The sequence below is a fragment of the Pipistrellus hanaki genome, assembly GCF_964339955.1.
Source record: "Pipistrellus hanaki genome assembly, chromosome: X".
In the NCBI taxonomy this organism is placed as follows: domain Eukaryota; kingdom Metazoa; phylum Chordata; class Mammalia; order Chiroptera; family Vespertilionidae; genus Pipistrellus; species Pipistrellus hanaki.
In genome coordinates this window covers 45,626,139-45,646,903 of record NC_140524.1, presented here as the reverse complement: position 1 = coordinate 45,646,903, position 20,765 = coordinate 45,626,139, and the positions used below count along the sequence as shown (strand labels likewise).

The following is a 20,765-nucleotide window of genomic DNA, read 5'->3' as shown; positions in this document are numbered from 1 at the left end:
AATAATGAGAAATGAAAAATGGGGTTGATGAAGTGGGGGAGGAAGGATATGTGGAAGAATGAGGTCAGAAGGTGAGAGACCCTGAGAGCCAAATGAAGGTATTTGGAATGAATACAAAAGGCAGTAGGGATACAGAAGTTGAAGAGGGATTTGATGAAAACCATGTATAGGAATATGAGTCTGGCAAAATGCACAAGCTGGATTGAAAAATGAGAGAGGCTGTAATCAGGGAGACTAGTTGGGAAGTTGTTACTGGAAGAGCCAGAGTTGGTGTGAAAGAGGCCTTAATAGGGGTGCAAGTGGCAGCAGCAGGACAGAAACCAGATATATAGGAAGGCTACAATGGGGAAGGAAGTGATGAGGCTGGGGATAAGCTCTTTGTGCTCTGAAAAGGGATGAAAGTTGTAGTAAACAACTGGTTAATGGCCAGATAGAGAAGATGAAGTAATGTTCAAGAGGGTGTAGTGGAAAGTAGTGGCTTACTTTTTATCTTGTTAAATTTGGGGTATTGGGAAGGGAGTCCAGGGAACAAACTTATATGAAGCATGAAGGAGAGTGAAAGGTCGGATTATTTTGGTTTGTTAATAAAACCCAGGAAGGAGAAACTCACCTTGGAAATTCTTATTTTAAGCCAATCCTGATCAAAATGATAGAACAGAGAATTCTCGCCTTAACTTCAATCATATACACATCTTTTCTCTTTCTCTTTTAGGCATCCCCAGTCTTTTTTCCCTCTCCCTTGCCCCCATGAAAGTCTCTGATACACTATCTATAGTGATTTTGCCCTTATGTCTCCATACCTAAGTTGACTGATATTTATAAATAAAACTGAAAAGATTAAATGATACTTCAGTCAAAGAATATATTTATGTCTGTGGGATTTAAGGCATATGCTTTTGACGGGGAGGGCAGGAGGAATATTTGGGAGCAGAGAAAATGGTGTGTGACTGCTTCTTCCTGGCATCCTCTCTCTGTGCAAATTTAAAAGCACAAGAAGGAAAAGGGGGACAAAACTCTCTGGTAAAAGCTGGATTATTAAATACAATCATTACCAGATAGTATTTTCAGAGAGCACTTACATGTATGTTGTTAATGGCTAAAATGTGGCTTTATCTGCACTATAATTATATAATTGAGAGTAGACAGTAATGAATACACTTACAAACCACCCACATTTTCCCATCCCTACTCCAGAGCCAAGTAAGAGCACTACATGCCATACTTAAACTCTCAAGAAAACTAGAAAAATTGCCTTAGCTTGTTTTGTTTTGTTTTTAATCTAGTGGAGGCAATACTAACTCTGAGCCTTGCTATGGTGATAAAATCACCTGTCAATAGTCAGTGTGGTAAAGTACAAAAATAGCATAGATATGGAAATAAAGACACGTGAGTTTAAAATCTCAGGTTGGTCACTAATTAGCTCACCTTTCTGAACCTCAGTTTCCCCAACTATAAAATGGAAGTTGAGCCAGATGATCTCTAAGCGCTTTTCAATTATAAGATTGATTAGCCCTATCATATACAGCAGGGAGCATCGAGTTACTTCATCCATTTGTAGATGCAGCAAACATTTATCCTGTCTGGTTGAGAAAGGTGCTGAGGGGAAGGTAATTTGAGTTGAGTTCTTGCCTTCACGGAGCTTATAGTTTCTTGCCTTCACGGAGCTTATAGTTTAAATAGGGAAAGAGGATAGCTAATTAAACATGTAATACCAAAAAATGTATAGTATTACAACAAAGTTCAAAGCCCTAAGGATCGTTAAGAGAACTTAGCCCAGCATAAGGAAGCATGGGAATCCTCTTGAAATAGTGGTATTTATGCTGAGCCCTAAAGAAGGAATAGAATTTAGCCAGAATCAGATAAGTGTATAAAGAGAGGGAAGGGAAGACTATCTCAAGTAATATGCATAGTGTGTGTGAAGATCTGTAACTAAGAGAGGCCCTGGTGTAAATACACAACTGGAAGGAGTTCAGCACTACTGGAGCATAGAGATGGAGAGAGGTTTGCAAGGCCCAAACTGCACAAGGATCATAAGCCATGTAAAAGAATATGAACTTTATCTTAAACCATGGGAAGCCATTGAGTGAATTTTGGCACAGCTGTGACATGATCAGATTTGCAGTTTAGAAAACTTTTGGCTGCAATGTGTGAAGAATGAATTGAGCATCTACACTGCCATTGCAATTTGGAGAGTGAAATGAAACAGAGAGAGGTAGAGAAAAAGACAGACACTGTACACACACACACACACACACACACACACACACACACACACACACACACTGCAACTATCCTTTCCTCACTCAGAGACCAGAGTTTCTTAAGTTTGAAAGTTATCAACCTATGAATTAAATGGAACTTTGAAAACTTGGTATTGTGTTTTATCTTTTGTGGGTAACTAATTTTGACAGGAAGCTAAGTACTTGCAACTCTGCAACTGCTGTCCCAATATGTTAGATCTAAAAGCAGAAAACTACTCCAAACTTTTAAAATGGAATCAGCCAAATAATTACCATAGGACTAAGTGTGCAATAAGAAGAGAGAGAGAGAGAGAGAGAGAGAGAGAGAGAGAGAGAGAGAGAGAGAGAGAGAGAGAGAGAGAATTTTATTGTGATTACCAGGAGCTTCATCCTCCAAATCATGGATGGATAGGGGAAAAAGGAAATTATTATATGTTTTAATTTAGTTGGATGAAAGGGCTAGTCTTCCAAAGACCAAAATTGAATTCCTGGAAATGCTGCTAAGTAGCTGCATTATTTGAGAAAATATTGAGCTTCAGTTATCTTATCTGTTAAATAGGAGTTGGACTAGATGATTCCCTAAAGTTTAATATCCCACAAGTTTTGTAAAGCACAAAGATGATATCACTGGTGACCAGACTGTCCATCTCTATCTGCAAATGTCCCTCTATCTTTCATTCTTCATTTTTTCTATGTAATACACTCAGCAGTTTTAAAACTTATAATGCCAAAAATCCTTTAAAGGATACGAGAATGTGTAATTTTATCTCTCTCCTCCTGTCTTTCTTGTGTTTTTCTGTTTTCTGTGTCACTCTCTTCTTTGCCCTTGCAATACTGGTTAAAACTTTTAATGCCTGTTTCTTATGTGTATTTTATCTGATTCATTGTTTCTCCTTCTTATTTTTTCTCTTTCTTACTCCCTCTCTTCCATCGGTTTATTTCCTCCTAGTTCTTACTCACTCATTCCCATTCCCCATTACAGATTTCTATTTGATGTATGATGATCCCTACAGACATTGTTTGGTGCTGCCACTAGTGCATTAACAGAAGACAAAAACACAAAATGGACCTTAATGCCATACTTACTTATTTACTAGAATGCCACAGTTCTGTCTGAAGTCATCCCACACAACCCATAGAGCATTAGCTTGTTAGGGGCTTCCTTCTATCTCTCTGACAGAGATAGTGAGGGTAGGCTCTAATGATATGCCATTTCAGAATGTGCTTTGTAGGGGTCCAGCTACCAAATTACCTTCCATTCAATCTGACAAGTATTTATTGAGTACCTACTGTGTGCCCAGCACTCAGTACTTTCCTCCAGGGACTCCTGGGGTCTCCAAACAATACAGCCTAATCCTGCCACAGCAGGAACTCAACATTATTGCACAGGCTTTGTTCTGAAGGTTAGGCTTTGCTAAGATTACAGCTTACAGAATTCATTCAACTCCTTTGGCTTGGAAATGAGGCTGATTTTTTCAACCAAAGTGAGGGGTTGAATCAGTCTGAGACTTTAATTCAGTGCATATACTCATTTGAACTTTGAAGCTACCTTATGTGCATCAGAAAGGAAAAATACATTGCTTACCTTCAGCAGAAGGTTTCTGTTGGGAGAGTGTTAGCATTTCCAAGATGTCATTAAAGTCATAATATGTTACTTATAGTACAAATTGCCCATCGACCACATAGTTCCCAGATTTCAACTTCCATAAGCAAACTCTCTATAGTATAAGTACTTCATGCCCTGAAGATGATACAAACGGGATTTATCTAGCAACTTATTTAACTATTTTTGCTTATAGAGCTGCTTTCTGAGATTAATGGCATGAGCTATTATGATCTAGAATTCAGCCTTTTTTTTTTCTTATATCCTGGCAAATCAAACTCTAACAAGAATTGTTTCCAGGTCCATTTTAATTCTAAAATTGTATACTTTGATAAGGAATCATTTCAAGAGTTGTGTGTTATTGGAAAATTTACTGCCATTTCAAACACAGGATGGATTCACACATATATAATTATCAAGAATTTGAAGATTCGCCCCCCCCCCCCACACACACACAAAGGTTTAGTTCAACTCTCATCTACAATTGGCAGGAATGGAAACTGGTACATCCATTTAGATGGGAAAATTGGCCAAGAGAGAGAGAGAGAGAGAGAGAGAGAGAGAGAGAGAGAGAGAGAGAGAGAGTCTTACAGATTCTACTTCCTCTCCAAAGAAATGCTTGCTCATCTGTACAAGAAGACATACAAGAATTCTCATTGCAGATTTGCTTTATAATATTGCATAATTGGAAATATAATAAATACCTATCTGCTAGGGTCTTTTTCACAGCTGCAAGGGTTTGGGAATCTGGAGAAGGGCTGCACGTAAATGAATAAACTAGACATAAACTATAAATTTAGGAGGCATGGGAAAGCCAGGGGAGGCTGTACTATCTAGTGAAGTGGGTTCTCCAAATCTCTGGACCCTTGGCTTTTTATTCCCACATTTTCCCTTTAGCAAAGCAGATATACAATATCAAAGGTAAGGCCTGGTAAACAATAAAGGACTATCAGGTTAGGGGGATTGCCTTTGGCTGTTCCAGCAGCAGGTAATAACATGCAGATTTTTAGCCCTGCTGAAAGAGTCCGTTCAACCTTTTGAGGACTTCTCACATGTATTATGACCCACTAGATTTAGTCTCCAGCATATCACCCTTTTTAATTTAATAAATTTAACAAGAATGTATACCATTTGCAGAGCTCTGGTCCTTTTAAGATTTTTAAATTCAATGATAAGGATTGAGTTCTATCATTTTCTTTTAAATTGCTGCCAGGCATCAAAGGAATCAGTTTGCAGTAAGCTCATTTCTGGGCCAAATTCTTTGAGCCCCCTTCTTAATTACTGTCTAACAGGTTGTTTTGTTTTTTTTTTTATAGGTTTCTTTCTCAATCACTGTCCCCTATGACATGACAGCAATTATACTCTAGTTTTGGATGGTGGATAAACAGTGAGCAATGGCAATGCAGATCCGACCTTCTTTGTCTTGTCCTGGGCAACCTGCAGCAATGCACAACGAATGTCTGCTAGCATGGCCAGGCGTCTTTACTATCCCCCATCTTTGGACTGTTTCTCCTCTGTCTCCTCAGCATGTTGCTTGAGGCCACCACCATCTGTGGCTGGAGTAGTCTGGTCAGTTCCTCTCTTAGATCCTTGTTGTAGGAATCCACACAGGCTTGGAGGAGTTTTATGGAAATATAAAAGCATATTCTTGACCAAAGGTTAATAAAGGAATCCTTTCTATAAAGTGGAATCAGAATTTTTTCATTCTGCCAAACCATTTTCCATTGGCTTATTCTGACACCTGTCTGTGTCCCCACCCACCAGCTCCTGCCTGTGTGTGCCTCCCTTGGGAGTGGCTTCCACCTCCGAGGCAGTGTGACATTAGCATGGAGCAGGCCTGCACACACCTCTACTAGGGGCGGAAGTCCCAGCCCTCGTGTACCCCCACCCACCAGCTCCTGTGCATGCGCATCCTGTTGACCAGTTGTGGCTGGGACACCATTAGGACCAATTAGCATATTATCTCTTTATATATATAGATGCTTTATATCGTATGACCTCAAAAAGATTGCAGTCACATATAACTTCCTAGCATAGTTGGCAGTGGATAAGATTTTTCCCATGTTATCTAATGCTTGGGTTCATTCATCATGGGCCTGAGAGCACTGTCATTTATAGGTTTCTCCCTTAATTCACAGGACCTTGCTTACAAGGTAAGTGGAAAAGTACTAAAATAGGAATTAGGAGATTTGGATTCTATTATTGATGAGGAAAATAAGACATTTGGCTGGGGGGGGGGGGTGCTAGCAGCCTGACTCTGTATCCCTAATGCACATTCCTGTTAGCTTATAGTCTAGTCAATACCCCTTCCTTAATTATCTGGTCTTGCAAGACTTGTTTACCTAAACACTCCCATTTTACAGAGGCCATAAACCATGAACAATACACAACCCCCAGAGGGGATTATCCATGCTGGCATCAGACCAGGCCTTTAGGTGTGGTCTCACGGCCCCTATCCCAACACACGGGGCTTTTTGCAAAGTCTGTGAAAGTTCTAGAAGTACGATCCATATTGAGGGACAAAGAAACCTAAGGGTATAAAGAGAAAGCTTCCTCCATATTGTTTTGCTCAGGATTTGGAAATAGCTTTCCCTGAGTCATGGCACTAGTACATCCAGAAATAAGTGGGCTTTTCCAGTATCTCTGGGTAGTCCTGTGTATATTTTGGTCCCCTAGTAAATTCTGTAACATAAAAATTGTTTCCCTGACTGAGAACATGCAGCCAAATTTTCCCCCTTGAGGCACTACTGCACAAGAGCAGGTGGGTGGGCCCACTTCACCAACCCCCTGATGACAGGAAGGCACACTTCCAATGATTTCCTGGGTCCCAGTACTCATTGGGCCTGGGCAACTGGGGCCCTCACTAGCATTGTAGTAGACTCCAAGGAGGATAGGAAAGCCCTTTTCTGGAACCAGACATCTGGGGATCAGTTCAAGTTCAGGCCTGCCTTTAGGGACAGAAGTAGTAGCTGATCACTATTCAAGCAAATTATTTGCCTTGGTTCAGGGAATTTCCATGGGTAGAAATCAAAACTCAGACTGACTGGTGTGTGAATGTGAGTGTGAGAGTCTGCGTGAAGTGAAAACTACCTTTTATTATCCGGTGTCTCTGTTAACTGGGAGGGGCTTAACTGCAAATATGGGAGGTAGCTCCTGTAAACCTGCTGCCTTATAATGTATGCTAAATAATTTTAAGAAGGGTTCATACCACTGCCTGCAATGCAGATTCTCTCCATGAAATCAGAGGCCCCCAGCTTTTGGCCAAGAATGGTAAACTTGACAGTGTTTGTTGATATTTTATGTCTCTTTGTTCTTTAATTTTTTAAAGATGGGGCAAGTCTAGTTTTGGGGGAATCCCAGTGTGTGTGGTGAAGCTGAACACATGACAGAGATTTCAGGATGTCCCAACAGCTGTCAAGAATCCTTATTCTTGGGGACTTCTTGCTCTTTCTGTCAAGGTGTTAGCCCATCAGAAACTCTTTGCTAGTAAGATTTCTGTCTGTTTGTCTATCTGTAATGTAATTTTGGTTTTCTAACTTTTAGGTATTTTAATTTGCTCTTTCATGATTTTTGATTTTGCTGTGCTGGGTTAAAATTTTAAGATTCTAAGATTAATTTGAAAGTGCAAAATGTGTAATGGTTGCAACCCAGAGAATTTAAAACAAAGGCCATCTAATTCCAAGCCTAACAAACCATTATCTTCCCTACCTGAGGCAAAGTGGGAGGGGAAAAGAACAAAAAAAGGGGGGAGGGCCATTTTACTCTGAGCAAAAGCTGAGGTTTCAGTTCCCAGGCCAGATAGAATCAGAGGCAGTACTTTCTGAACTCAATTGGTCAAATAAATTAGCAAAATCCTGCCCAGCATCACATCCATTAAACATCCAGTTGTCAGCATTGGTATTAATGGCGAAAGAAACAGGAGGGTAAGCAGGTGGCCTGTGACTGCTTGTGACATTACAAACCCACACAGGCCAGCCAAGGCAGAACTGAGGCTGGCTACAAAGCAGTCACAATTTGGCAGCTTCTGTGCCCTTGAGGTTAGGGCAGCAAGGAAATGGATTGGGTGGTAGGCTTGTTCTCCCAGCATTTTCTCTGAGACATTCAAAGTATATCATATCCGCGACATTACTAAAATACAAAAATTTAGTAGCCAAATTGAAAATTTGTGGTGAAGATCAAATCTTTAATGTTAAAATCAGTTTAAGTTTTGATAATCTTTAAATTGGGTATATTTGACAGCTTTTCGGAATGTAATATTTCAAGAATTTAACTGCGAGACAGCTTTGTGACATTTCAAGAGCCCTGGGGTGGCACAAAGATTTATTCTCTCTCCCTAAAGGAAATAATTTTAAACTAAATTAGACCAATACAATACACTTGAAATTATATAAGGAAGTAAGCTATGCAGGCTGGTTTGAGTAACAAGATTAATGCTTCCATGATAATGGGCAATTCTTGAATGAAGATATTCCAAGGGTGCCGAGGGCATATGATTCCCAGTCAGATTAGCATGTTCTTGAATGAAAAGGACAATCATGGTTATTGGTCAGGAAAATGCTTTAGGTAATAATTGACTTTAAAATCTCAAAGTTGTTAAGATATAATAAATAGATGTAACTAAAATGAAGAATTTGGATAAAGCCTTTTCAGTAATAATTATAAATATGTTAACAATGAAAGTCCAGTCAGTCAAGAGGAGACTGACTGTGCTCTCTGTTGGAGGAAGGGGCCAGCCTGTAAAAGTAAAAAGCCTAAAAGAGAACAAGGGCAGACAGAGGAGTGAGGCCCTTATCCTGCCTTCCCCTCTCTATGTGACCAGGGTATGACCTGAGGGAACAGCCAAGATGGCGATTTACAATCCCAATTTCTCCATTGGTAGGAGAGCTTTTTTTTTTATAAGGCTCTAACCACCATGCATCCACTGCACCACCAGAAACCAGATGCAAAAGGAGTTGGAGCAGTAGTAAAAAAAAGAAAGTTAAAACATCTGCAGGAAAAACCATGTGTCTTAGCTGACTAGCTAGACTAAAAGAAGGGGGGATGATTTGAAAGTCAGCTATAACTATCTGGGAAAGGGAGCACTTGGCTGGCCCTGGGGTGCTTTCAGCAGATGGAATATTTCCAAACCCGGGAGCCCCAATTGGACTTGGAACTTAAATAACACCTTCAATATTCAGCAAGGCAAAGAAGAAGGGCCTTTTAAATTTTACCAAATATTAAAAGATAAAATGAGAAAGTACTCTGGGCCAGACCCTGAGGACCTGTTGAGCCAAGAAATATTAAAAATTAGTTTTTGTCACCAATAGTTGGCTTGACATTTCAAGAAAATTGCAAAGGTAGAGAACTGGAAGGATAGAAGTGTGGAAAAGCTGTTAAAAGAGGCTCAGAAAAATCTATGTGCATAAAAATAAGAAAGGCAAAAACAGAAAACTAACATAATGTTCAGAATTGTAGAACAAGTGGCCTATGGAAGGGCTGGCCTGGAGGGCCAGAAACAGAAGCCACAGCAAAAACCTTAACATGTTATCTCTAAGGGAAAATATGGCAGTTTAAATCCAAGTGGTGAGAGGTCTGGGAACAGCCTGCTCAAATCACTCCCCCGGCCCCTTTTCTCTAGCCTCATATGCCTCTACATAATTTTCCAAAGTCTTTGGTAACTTAAAGTCTCTTGAGCATTGCTGGGTTAAATAATAAACATATAGAATATTTTTTAAAAAACTGAAGTATTGATTGCTAGACAAGTTTTAATTTACCTGCCCTTAGCATTTATTACAGAATGTCTCTTGTACTTTGTTGAAGGTATATTTTCTTGAAAGTAAGGGTGCATTTAAAGTGTGTTCATAAATGCTAATCTAAGAAATACTGGTTGTTTACTTTTTGGTTATCATTGAAAAATTAAGGTTTCTAAGAGTGAATAATTCTTTTTTTTTTTTTTTTTTTTTTCATTTCAGAAAGATTTTACTGCTGAGCAAGTGGCAGAGTAACAGTATTCCCAAGTAATGTGGGAACCCTCATCACTTCTTTTTTTTTTTTTTTTTTAATATATTTTATTGATTTTTTTTTACCCCCTCCCTCCCTCCCATACATCCCCTCCCTCCCCAGAGTTTTGTGTCCATTGGTTGCACTTATATGCATGTATACAAGTCCTTCGGTTGATCTATTATCTCCCCCAGATCTTCCTCCCGTCCCCACTGTAACTTGACAGTCTACTTGTTGATATACTGTCTCTATATCTATCTTATGGTTCACCAGTTTATAATGTTCTTTATTATCCACAAATGAGTGAGGTCATGTGGTGTTTCTCTTTCATTGATTGGCTTATTTCACTCAGCATGATGTTCTCCAATTCCATCCAGGATGCTGCAAATGATGAGAAATCCTTCTTTTTTATGGCAGCATAGTATTCCATTGTGTAGATGTACCATAGTTTTTGGATCCAATCATCTGCTGACGGACACTTAGGCTGTTTCCAAATTCTGGCTATTGTAGATTGTGCTGCTATGAACATAGGGGTGCATATATCCTTTCTGATTGGTGTTTCAAGTTTCTTGGGATATATTCCTAGAAGTGGGATTACTGGGTCAAATGGGAGTTCCATTTTCAGTTTTTTGAGGAAACTCCACACTGTTCTCCACAGTGGTTGCACCAGTCTACATTCCCACCAGCAGTGCGCGAGGGTTCCTTTTTCTCCGCAACCTCGCCAACACTTGTCGTTTGTTGATTTGTTGATGTTGGCCATTCTGACAGGTGTGAGATGGTACCGCATTGTTGTTTTGATTTGCATCTCTCGGATAATTAGTGACTTTGAGCATGTTTTCATGTGCTTTTTGGCCTTCCTTCTGTCTTCTTTTGAAAATATTCTATTTAGGTCCATTGCCCATTTTTTAATTGGATCATTCATCTTCCTTTTATTTAGTTGTATAAGCTGTTTGTAGATGTTGGAGATTAAACCTTTATCAGTGGTAACATTTGCAAATATGTTCTCCCACACAGAGGGCTTTCTTGTTGTTTTGTTGATGGTTTCTTTTGCTGTAAAAAAGCTTTTTATTTTGATGTAGTCCCATTTGTTTATTTTCTCTTTAGCTTCCATTGCACTAGGGGTAGTATCAGTGAAGAAGTTTTTTTGGCATACGTCTGAGATTTTGTTGCCTGTGGATGCTTCAAGTATTTTTATGGTTTCCCGTCTGATGTTTAAGTCCTGTATCCATTTTGAGTTTATTTTTGTGTATGGTATAAGTTGGTGATCTAGTTTCATTCTTTTGCATGTATCTGTCCAATTTTCCCAACACCATTTATTGAAGAGACTGTCTTGACTCCATTGTATATTAGTGCCTCCTTTGTCAAATATTAATTGAGCATAGTGATTTGGGTTGATATCTGGGTTCTCGATTTGATTCCATTGATCTATATGTCTGTTCTTGTGCCAGTACCAGGCTGTTTTGAGAACAGTGGCTTTGTAATACAGTTTGAGGTCTGGTATTGAGATACCTCCTACTTTACTCTTCTTTCTCAGGATTGCTGTGGCTATTCGGGGTTTTTTATTGTTCCAAATGAACTTTTGGAGAGTTCTTTCTAGGTCAGTGAAATATGCCGTTGGTATTTTAATGGGGAGTGCATTGAACTTATAGATTGCTTTAGGAAGTATGGACATTTTGATGATGTTGATTCTACCAATCCATGAACAGCGTATGTTCTTCCATCTGTTTACATCTTCCTCTATTTCTTTTTTCAGTGTCGTGTAGTTTTCCGCAAATAGGTCCTTTACTTCCTTAGTTAAGTTTATTCCTAGGTATCTTAATTTTTTTGGTGCGATCGTAAATGGAATTGCTTTTTTAGTCTCTGTTTCTATAAACTCACTGTTGGTGTATAGAAATGCCATAGATTTCTTGGTGTTAATTTTGTTTCCTGCTACATTGCCAAATTCATTTACTAAGCCAATTAGTTTTTTAATGGAGTCTTTTGGGTTTTTTATATACAATATCATGTCGTCTGCAAATAAGGATAACTTTACTTCTTCTTTTCCAATTTGGATGCCTTTTATTTCCTCCTCTTGTCTAATTGCAATGGCTAGTACTTCCAGTACTATGTCAAAGAGGAGTGGCGATAGTGGGCATCCCTGTCTTGTTCCTGTTCTTAGAGGGAATGGTTTTAGTTTTTGCCCATTGAGTATGATGTTTGCTGTGGGTTTATCATATATAGCTTTTATTACGTTGAGGTATGATCCTTGTACTCCCACCTTGTTAAGAGTTTTTATCAGGAAAGGGTGTTGGATTTTATCAAATGCTTTTTCTGCATCAATTGATATGACTATATGATTTTTATCTTTCAACTTGTTTATGTGATGTATCACGTTTATTGATTTGCGGATATTGTACCAACCTTGCATTCCTGGTATAAATCCTACTTGGTCATGGTGTATGATCTTTGTGATGCTCTGCTGGAGCCGATTTGCTAGAATTTTGTTGAGGATTTTGGCATCTATGTTCATGAGGGATATTGGCCTGTAATTCTCTTTCATTGAGTTGTCTTTATCGGGTTTTGGTATTAGGGTGATGCTGGCTTCATAGAAGGAGTTTGGAAGTGTTCCTTCCTCTTGAATTTTTTGGAATAGTCTGAGGAGGATAGGTTTTAGTTCTTCCTTGAATGTTTGGTAAAACTCTCCTGTGAAGCCATCTGGCCCTGGGCTTTTGTTTGCTGGAAGCTTTTTGATGACTGTTTCAATTTCTTCCCAAGTCACTGGTCTATTGAGATTTTTAGATTCTTCCTGATTGAGTTTTGGAAGTTTGTATTTTTCTAGGAATATGTCCATTTCCTCCAGGTTGTTCAGTTTGTTGGAATAGAGTTGTTCGTAGTATTTTGTAACAATCCGTTGTATTTCGGTGGGGTCTGTTGTTATTTCACCTCTTTCATTTCTGATTTTGTTTATTTGGGTCCTCTCTCTTTGTTTCTTGGTTAGCCTGGCTAGAGGTCCATCTATCTTGTTTATTCTTTCAAAGAACCAGCTCTTGGTTTTGTTGATCTTATGTATTGTTTTTTTGGTCTCTATGTCGTTTATCTCTGCTCTGATTTTTGTTATTTCCTTCCTTCTGCTTACACTGGGTTTTTCTTGTTGCTCCTTTTCTAACTCTTTGAGTTGTAGAGTTAGATCATCTGTTACTATTTTTTCTAGTTTTTTGCAATAGGCTTGTAAGGATATGAACTTCCCTCTCAAAACTGCTTTTGCTGTGTCCCAAAGATTTTGGATTGTTGTGCTTTCATTGTCATTTGTTTCCAGGATGTTTTTAATTTCTTCCTTGATTTCTCTGGTAACCCAGTCCTTGTTTAATAGCAAGCTGTTTAGTCTCCATGTGTTTGATTTCTTTGGATTATTTTTATTGTAGTTAATTTCCAGTTTTATGCCATTATGGTCTGAGAAGATACTTGATATGATTTCTATCTTCTTGAATTTGAAGAGACTTTGCCTATGTCCCAAAATGTGGTCTATCTTTGAGAATGTCCCATGTGCACTTGAGAAGAATGTATATTCTGTGGCTTTGGGGTGGAGTGTCCTGAAGATGTCAATTAATTCCATCTGGTCTAGTGAGTCATTTAGGATTGATATTTCTTTGCTGATTTTTTGTTTAGATGATTTGTCGAAGGGTGACAGTGGGGTATTAAAATCTCCTACTATGATTGTATTGCTATTAATCTCTCCCTTAATGTCCTCTAGCAGTTTTTTAATGTATTTGGTTGCTCCTGTATTGGGTGCATATATATTTACCAGGGTTATTTCTTCTTGTTGGATTGTTCCCTTTAGTATTATGAAGTGGCCTTCATTATCTCTTGTTATGTCCTTCACTCTGAGATCTAATTTGTCAGATATAAGTATTGCTACCCCAGCTTTTTTTTCATTTCCATTTGCCTGGAAAACTTTTTTCCATCCCTTCACCCTCAGTCTGTGTGCATCTCTTTTTCTGAGGTGGGTTTCTTGTAGACAACAGATGTATGGGTCTTGTTTTCTTATCCAATCTGTTACCCTATGTCTTTTGATTGGAGCATTTAATCCATTTACATTTAAGGTTATTATTGATAGGTACTCATTTGACGCCATTTTTATTCTATACCCGTGTTCCTTCTTCACTTCTTATTTCTTTATTTTTACAGTAGACCCTTTAGCATTTCTTGCATTGCTGGTTTGGTGGAGATAAATTCCTTCAGTCTTTTTTTGTCTGTGAAGCTCCTGATTTCCCCTTCAATTTTGATTGATAGCCTTGCTGGGTACAGTATTCTTGGATTCAGACCCTTCCTTTGCATGACTTTGTATATTTCATCCCATTCCCTTCTGGCCTGATAAGTTTCTGTTGAGAAATCAGTTGCTAGTCTGATGGGGGTTCCTTTGTATGTAACTTTCTGTCTCTCTCTGGCTGCTTTTAAGATTCTTACTTTGTCGTTGTTGTTTGCCAATTTAATTATAATGTGCCTTGGAGTCTGTCTTCTGGGATTCATTTTGCTTGGGACTCTGCGGGCATCTTGGATTTGTGTGGGTTTTTTCTTTTCTATTTCAGGAAAGTTTTCTGTCGTTATTTCTTGAAATACTTTTTCCATGTCTACCTCAGTTTCCTTTCCTTCTGGAACCCCTATTATTCGAATATTATTTTGTTTTGTTTTGTCCCAAAGCTCCCGTAGGCTCTCCTCCTGCTTTTTAATCTTTTTTTCTAGAAGTTGCTCTACTTGGGTATTTTTTTCCATCTTATTTTCTAGCTCACTGATGCGGTCCTCTGCTTCATCTAGTCTACTCTTGATGCTTTCTATTGAGTTCTTCATGGTAGCGATGTCACTTTTCATTTCTTCTTGGTTCTTCTTCAGTTCCTCATGGCTCTCCTTCATTTCCTCATGGTTCTTTCTCATTTCTTCTTGGCTTTTGTCAAATTTCTCTTCCATTCTTTTTAGCCATGCTATGATCATTACTCTGAATTCTTGCTCTGGCAGGCTGCTTACCTCTGGCTCGTTTACTTCCTTTTCTGGTGATGCCTGCTTTTCTTTCAAGTGCGGACTATGTTTTTGTCTCCCCATGGCCTCTCTTTTCAGGATGTCTGGTTATGTGGTATTCCTTCTCCTGCGTTGATTTTGAGGTACAAAATACAACACTACCAGGTACAACACAAGCGGCACTTAACAGGAATGTATTTACAATATTAATAACCTCTAATAAAGGTGACCACTAGAGAAAGGCAACTTAGGGGATAGGAGAGAAGGAATAAAGGTAAAAATAAAATAAAGAAAAATTAAAAAAAAATAAAATTAAAATTAAAAAAAAATTAAGTAAATTAAAAAAAAAGAGGGATAAAGAGATAGAAAAAGAAGAAGAAGAAAAAAGTAATGACAAAATGAAGTTGGAAAACAGGGAAAAAAAGAAGAGGGAGAGAGAGAGAGAGAAAGAGAGAGAAGAAGCAAACTAAAAGAGAAATGGGAAACAAACTATATATATGTGGAGAAAATTGCCATAGAAAAACCTCTGGACCCAGCCAATGCCAGTAACAATACTTGGAGATTAATACAAACTACAATATCCACTATTATTAAGTAAGGCTATGATATACAGAAGTAAAATAAACAAACAAAAACAGAGGATTTAAAAAAAAATACAAAGCAACAATAACAATACAGGAATAAGCATAACAATTTCACTAAAAGGCATAAAAATTCACAATAATCAACCTTCACACATACAATGCGAAAAGGATAGAGGGGAGAATGGATTTTTTTTTTTTTTTAACTAGTTAATATAGTGCAGAGATTGGTATTTATACACTTGGATCAGGGGTTGGAACTTAGGTCTATAAGTATAGTGAGAGCTTTAGCAGGGGGTATAGAGAGAGAATAGAGGAAAAACTAAAGCCGGAAAGGGATAGGATAAACTGTAGACTAAAGGGTAAAGTTTAGTAAGAGAGTGATAGTGTAAAGGTTGAGTTGAGATAGGGTTGAATGATGCTATAGTAGAGATTAAAATAGAATGAAGGTTACTCCCAATGTAAAATAAAGAAAAAATAAAATGGTACTAGAGAGAGAAAAAAAAGAGAAAGAAAGAAAAAAAAAAATAAAATTTTTTTTTAAAAAAATTGCAAAATAGCAGTAGTAATAGTGATAGAGATTGAAAAATGTAGTAATTGAAAAGGTAAAATCAAGTAAGGAAAAAAGAAAAAAAATTGTTTCTTAAGTAAAAGATATGAAAAATGAAAATTAAATAAAAGATGTAAAAAATGAAAATAAAATAAAGTATAGCAAAATTAGCATAAAAATGACCAGTACTGGTCACTCACTTCCTCAGTTAATGTATTTGGCACTTCTGATTCTCGGACCAGACAGTCTTGCAGTTCCCAGCTTTCCACTGCACCTCAGTTTTGTAAGGTAATCCTTAATTTTTAGTAGACTATATCTTAGATATTTGTGTCCATTTATTTTTGATTAATTAAAAGACAAAAGAAAAGAAAGGAAAAAAAAAAAGAGAGAAAAAAAAAAAAAAAAGAAGGGCAGTTTGTAATTCAGCTCTTAGGTGTCAGTGTTTCCGGTTTGACCTCCCAGTCTTTTTGGTTGCTCCGGCCTTCTTTCTCTATGGCTCTAGCTGGCATGGTGCCAGCTGGCTCCCAGACTATCTCTTCTGGCTCCGATCCCTTGTTTCCAGGGAGGCACTTTCTCCCTGCAAATTCCCCGGATATGCCCAACTAGGCTGATCTTCCCTAGTATTCCGAAGCTAGGGGGTGAAGGGGATCAGGCGCCGAGGTGTCCAGATGTTCCGCCCTTGGCGGGACAGCCGCGATTCTTAACACTCTGTCCCGTGTCCCCTGGCTTTTTAAAAAAAAAAAAAAAAAAATTCCCGCTTCTGGGGAAGCTTATGCCAAACCCAGCACTAGATGTCGCTGCAGCCTTCTTAGGGCTCAGCTTTGCGGGCCCTGCATGGAGGCAGGGCCGGAACTCCCCGGCTACTGTGGCTGCCAGCACCGCGGGACCGCGATCTCTCAGGCTTTCCCCGCAAATTCTGACCTTTCCGTGGGTGACTGAAGAACTCCTTTGAATCCACGCGCCAGCGCCAACTCGGGCGTCTCAGCTACTGGATGGACCTCTCCGCAGTGGGCTTTCCAGGCCTCAGAGAAGCCACTCCTTTCTCACAGCGCCGCCGCCGCTGCCTCTGCCTCCGCTGCCGCGGCCGCCGCGGCCGCCGCTGTGGCAGTGCTGGCCACCGGCTGGAAATCCTGTCCAGCGGATCGCTGCCTAGCTTCCTTGAAACCTCTGCTGCCCCTCAGCTGCCAATCAACCCTCCCTGAGCGACTCAGATGTTACTTTTATCTGTTCTGGGACCAGAGTCAGAACAAGTCCGACTGTTCGGTCGCCATCTTCAAGCTCCGCCGAGAGCCAAGTTCTCCCCTCATCACTTCTTATTTAAAACCAGCACAACCCTGTAATGGTTTGTCACACACAGGGATCCGCAAGACTGTCAGTCTTCATCTGTCCCTCAAATCTCTGTCTTCATTTTTTCCTGAGATTGTTGGCATTACTGCCAGGAGAGACTCAGCTGCAGCACTGGTGCAGGGAGCTTCTTTATTCTTGTGGGTCTAGAAGTCTACTTCTGTCCTCAGAGAAATCTTTTGATAACAATCCTCACAGTGAAACAGGATTTTTGGCTGGAACCCGGATTCTTTGTTCACAGGTAATGGAAGAATGAATCCACAGACAAACAGTGGTAGAGCAAAGGTGGAGATTTATTGAGGAACAAGTACAGACTCCCATGTAGGGAGGGCGTAAGAGTCCCACAGAACTGACACCCACATGGGGAGGAGGACAAGGTCCCCAAGAGTGAATAATTCTAATGCATTTTAAAAAAAGAAAAGATCTGTACAAGTTGCTGATGATATGACAGAAAGAAAGAATATTAGAGCAGAAATACTTAATGGAAGGACTGAGACAAGTTTATCCATTTTGAAGGAAAAAGAAGGTGGTTTTTAAATGTGGTTATTTCTGAAAGTTGTAAAAATGTTTTTGAAAGTTGTAAGAATGTCCTTGGAATTTATAAGAAGTTTATAAAAAGAAATGTTAAAAGGACATTGATTAAATGATACAGGCCAATAAGCCAAGACAAGCAGAACAGCGAAACTGAAATAGTAAAACAGCAATTTGAAACATCTAGAAAACCCTATCTTCCCTAAACCAAGAGCACTTGAGAGTCAATGATTTGTATTTTGCCTCCTTAAAAAGAGGGTAAATTACTTATGTCAAAGTACTCAGGGAGACTGATAGCAAAAATCTAATTAGTGTCATTTGCTATCCACACCCAGGACAAATGAAGTTAGAAAATCAGCATTATTTTGGTTAGTTCTTTTCTAGTAAAATAATTATGTTATATTAATCAGTTATTTAACAAATAAAAATGGACCATCTTTTAATCAAGGGAACTGAAGTTTGTTAGCCTATGTTCCTGTCTAATACACCTTAATATATAATCTTTTGGTAAAATCATGTTTGACAATCCTTCAAGGGTTTGAATTTTTTAAAATTTCTTTATTTATTAAATAATTACATACTTGTCCTCATTCCCCGCCACCCCCCATTACCTTCCCTACGCCCCCACTCATGCCCCCAACCCCCTGTTATCTGTGACCACTGGTTAGGCTTATATGCATGCAAGGTTTGAAATGTTCTCTTTTTTATTTTTTTTTAATTTAATAAATCTTTAATGTTCAGATTATTACAATTGTTTCTCCTTTTCCCACCATAGGTCCCCTCCACCCGGTTCTCACCCCATCCTCTGTACTTCCCCTCCCCAACCTGTCTTCATCCATAGGTGTTCAATTTTTGTCCAGTCTCTTCCAGCACCCCCCACACCCCTTTCCCACCTGAGAATTATCAGTCCACTCCCTTTCCATGCCCCTGATTCTATTATATTCACCAGTTTATTCTGTTCCTCAGATTTTTAATTCACTTGATTTTTAGATTCTCTTGTTGATAGATATGTATTTATTGTTCATAATTTTTATTTTTACTTTTTCTTCTTCCTCTTCCTAAGAATACCTTTCAGCATTTCATATAATAGTGGTTTGGTGGTGATAAATTCCTTTAGCTTTTTCTTATCTGTGAAGCTCTTTATCTGACCTTCAATTCTGAATAATAGCTTTGCTGGGTAGAGTAATCTTGCTTGTAGGTTCTTGCTATTCATCACCTTGAATATTTCTTGCCACTCCCCTCTGGCCTGCATAGTTTCTGTTGAGAAATCAGCTAACAATTGTATGGGTGCTCCCTTGTAGGTAACTAACTGTTTTTCTCTTGCTGCTTTTAATATTCTCTGTCTTTTGCCCTTGGCATTTTAATTATGATGTGTCTTGGTGTGGTCCTCTTTGGATCCCTTTTGTTTGGGATTCTGTGCACTTCCTGGACTTGTAAGTCTATTTCTTTCACCAAGTGAGGGAAGTTTTCAGTCACTATTTTTTTCAAATAGGTTTTCAGTATCTTGCTCTCTCTCTTCTTCTGACACTCCCATAATTCTGATGTTGCTACACTTGAAGTTGTCCCAGAGGCTTCTTACACTATCTTTAAATTTTTGGATTCTTTTTTCTTTTTGCTTTCCAGTTGAGTATTTTTTGCTTCTTTGTATTTCAAATCTTTTACTTGATTCTTGCATTCCTCTAGTCTGCTGTTGGGTCTCTGTATAATAATTTTTATTTCAGTCAGTGTACTTTTACTTTCTTTTTCATATCCTCGAGGGTCTCATTAAATTTATCAGCCTTTTCTAGGAAATTCTTGAAAAATTCTTATAACCGTGTTTTTGAACTCTATATCCAGACGTTTGTTTTCCTCCATTTCTTCCATTTGTGATCTGTTTCTTTGTCTCTGCATTTTCGCTGCTTCCCTGAGTTGGTAGGGTAGCTTTGTGTGCTAGGTTTCCTATATGGCCCAGTGGCTCAGCCTCCCTAGTTACCTGAGGTGGATTTTCTTGGTGCAGCCTTTTGTGGACTATGTGTACAGCCTTGTTGTAGTTAAGTCTTGATTTTTGTTGGTATCACTGGGAGGAATTGACCTCCAGGCCAGTTGGCTGTGAGGATTAGCTGTGTCTACACTAGGAGAACTTCTGTGCTGGAGACAGCCCTATGAGACAAGACTTGCAAAATTCTCTGTGCTCAGTTTGGATGAACAGACAGTCTTTTTTGATTTTTAAAATTTCTTAATTGATTAAGGTATCACATATTTGTCCTCATCCCTCCATTCCCATCCCAAACCCCTCCCCACGCATGCCCCCACAACCCTGTTGTCCGTGACCACTGTTTAGGCTCATATGCAGGCACACAAGTCCATTGGTTGATCTCTTCCCCTTATCCTCATCCTCCTCTACCTTTCCTCTGAGGTCTGACAATCTGATCAACGCCTCCCTGTCTCTGGGTCTGTTATTATTGAACAGTCTATGTTGTTCATCATTTCCCCTAGATGGGTGAGCTCATGTGATACTATAAATACATTTATAAGAACTAAAAATGAGACAAGTAATAGTGGTTATGCTGAACGCAAATGAATCAGTCTGTAGTGAGTTTCTTTCTAGGCCAACAGTTCTTTTGAGTTCCAATTTCAATGTCAAACAGTTCCTTAAGTGAACATGTCAGCAATGATATTTCAGTTCTGGATGGTAGACAAATGGTGGTGATGCAGGTCCAACCTTCTCTGGTTTAATCCTGGGCAAACTGCAGCAATGCATAGCTGCTGACTGCTAATATGGCAAAGTGTCATCAGCATCTTCCATCTCTGGACTGTTTCTCTTGATGAACAGACAGCCTCGGCTTCCCGTCACCCAAGCCCTATGAGGCCCCTGGGTCTCACTGTCCCTCGATAATCACTGCAAGCACCACTGAGAGAAAGCCACCTTCAAGTTTTGCCTGCTGCCAGACAGTCCTGTTTCTCCCCCA

At 39.1% G+C, this 20,765-nt stretch overlaps 1 protein-coding gene and 1 long non-coding RNA gene across 2 annotated transcripts in view; both read right to left on the bottom strand.

Annotated features, from left to right (window-relative positions):
- The window catches only part of LOC311615240, a 974,758-nt gene that overhangs the window by 313,650 nt on the left and 640,343 nt on the right, over positions 1-20,765 (bottom strand). The gene's annotated exons all lie outside the window — the stretch shown is intronic.
- Positions 1-20,765, bottom strand: part of GUCY2F (guanylate cyclase 2F, retinal) — a gene marked incomplete at both ends in the record, with an annotated part of 108,828 nt that overhangs the window by 21,284 nt on the left and 66,779 nt on the right. Inside the window, 3 exon segments of the mRNA XM_084870838.1 lie at positions 3,826-3,895; positions 3,899-3,942; positions 3,945-3,981. Coding sequence (XP_084726964.1) covers positions 3,826-3,895; positions 3,899-3,942; positions 3,945-3,981 — 151 coding nt within the window.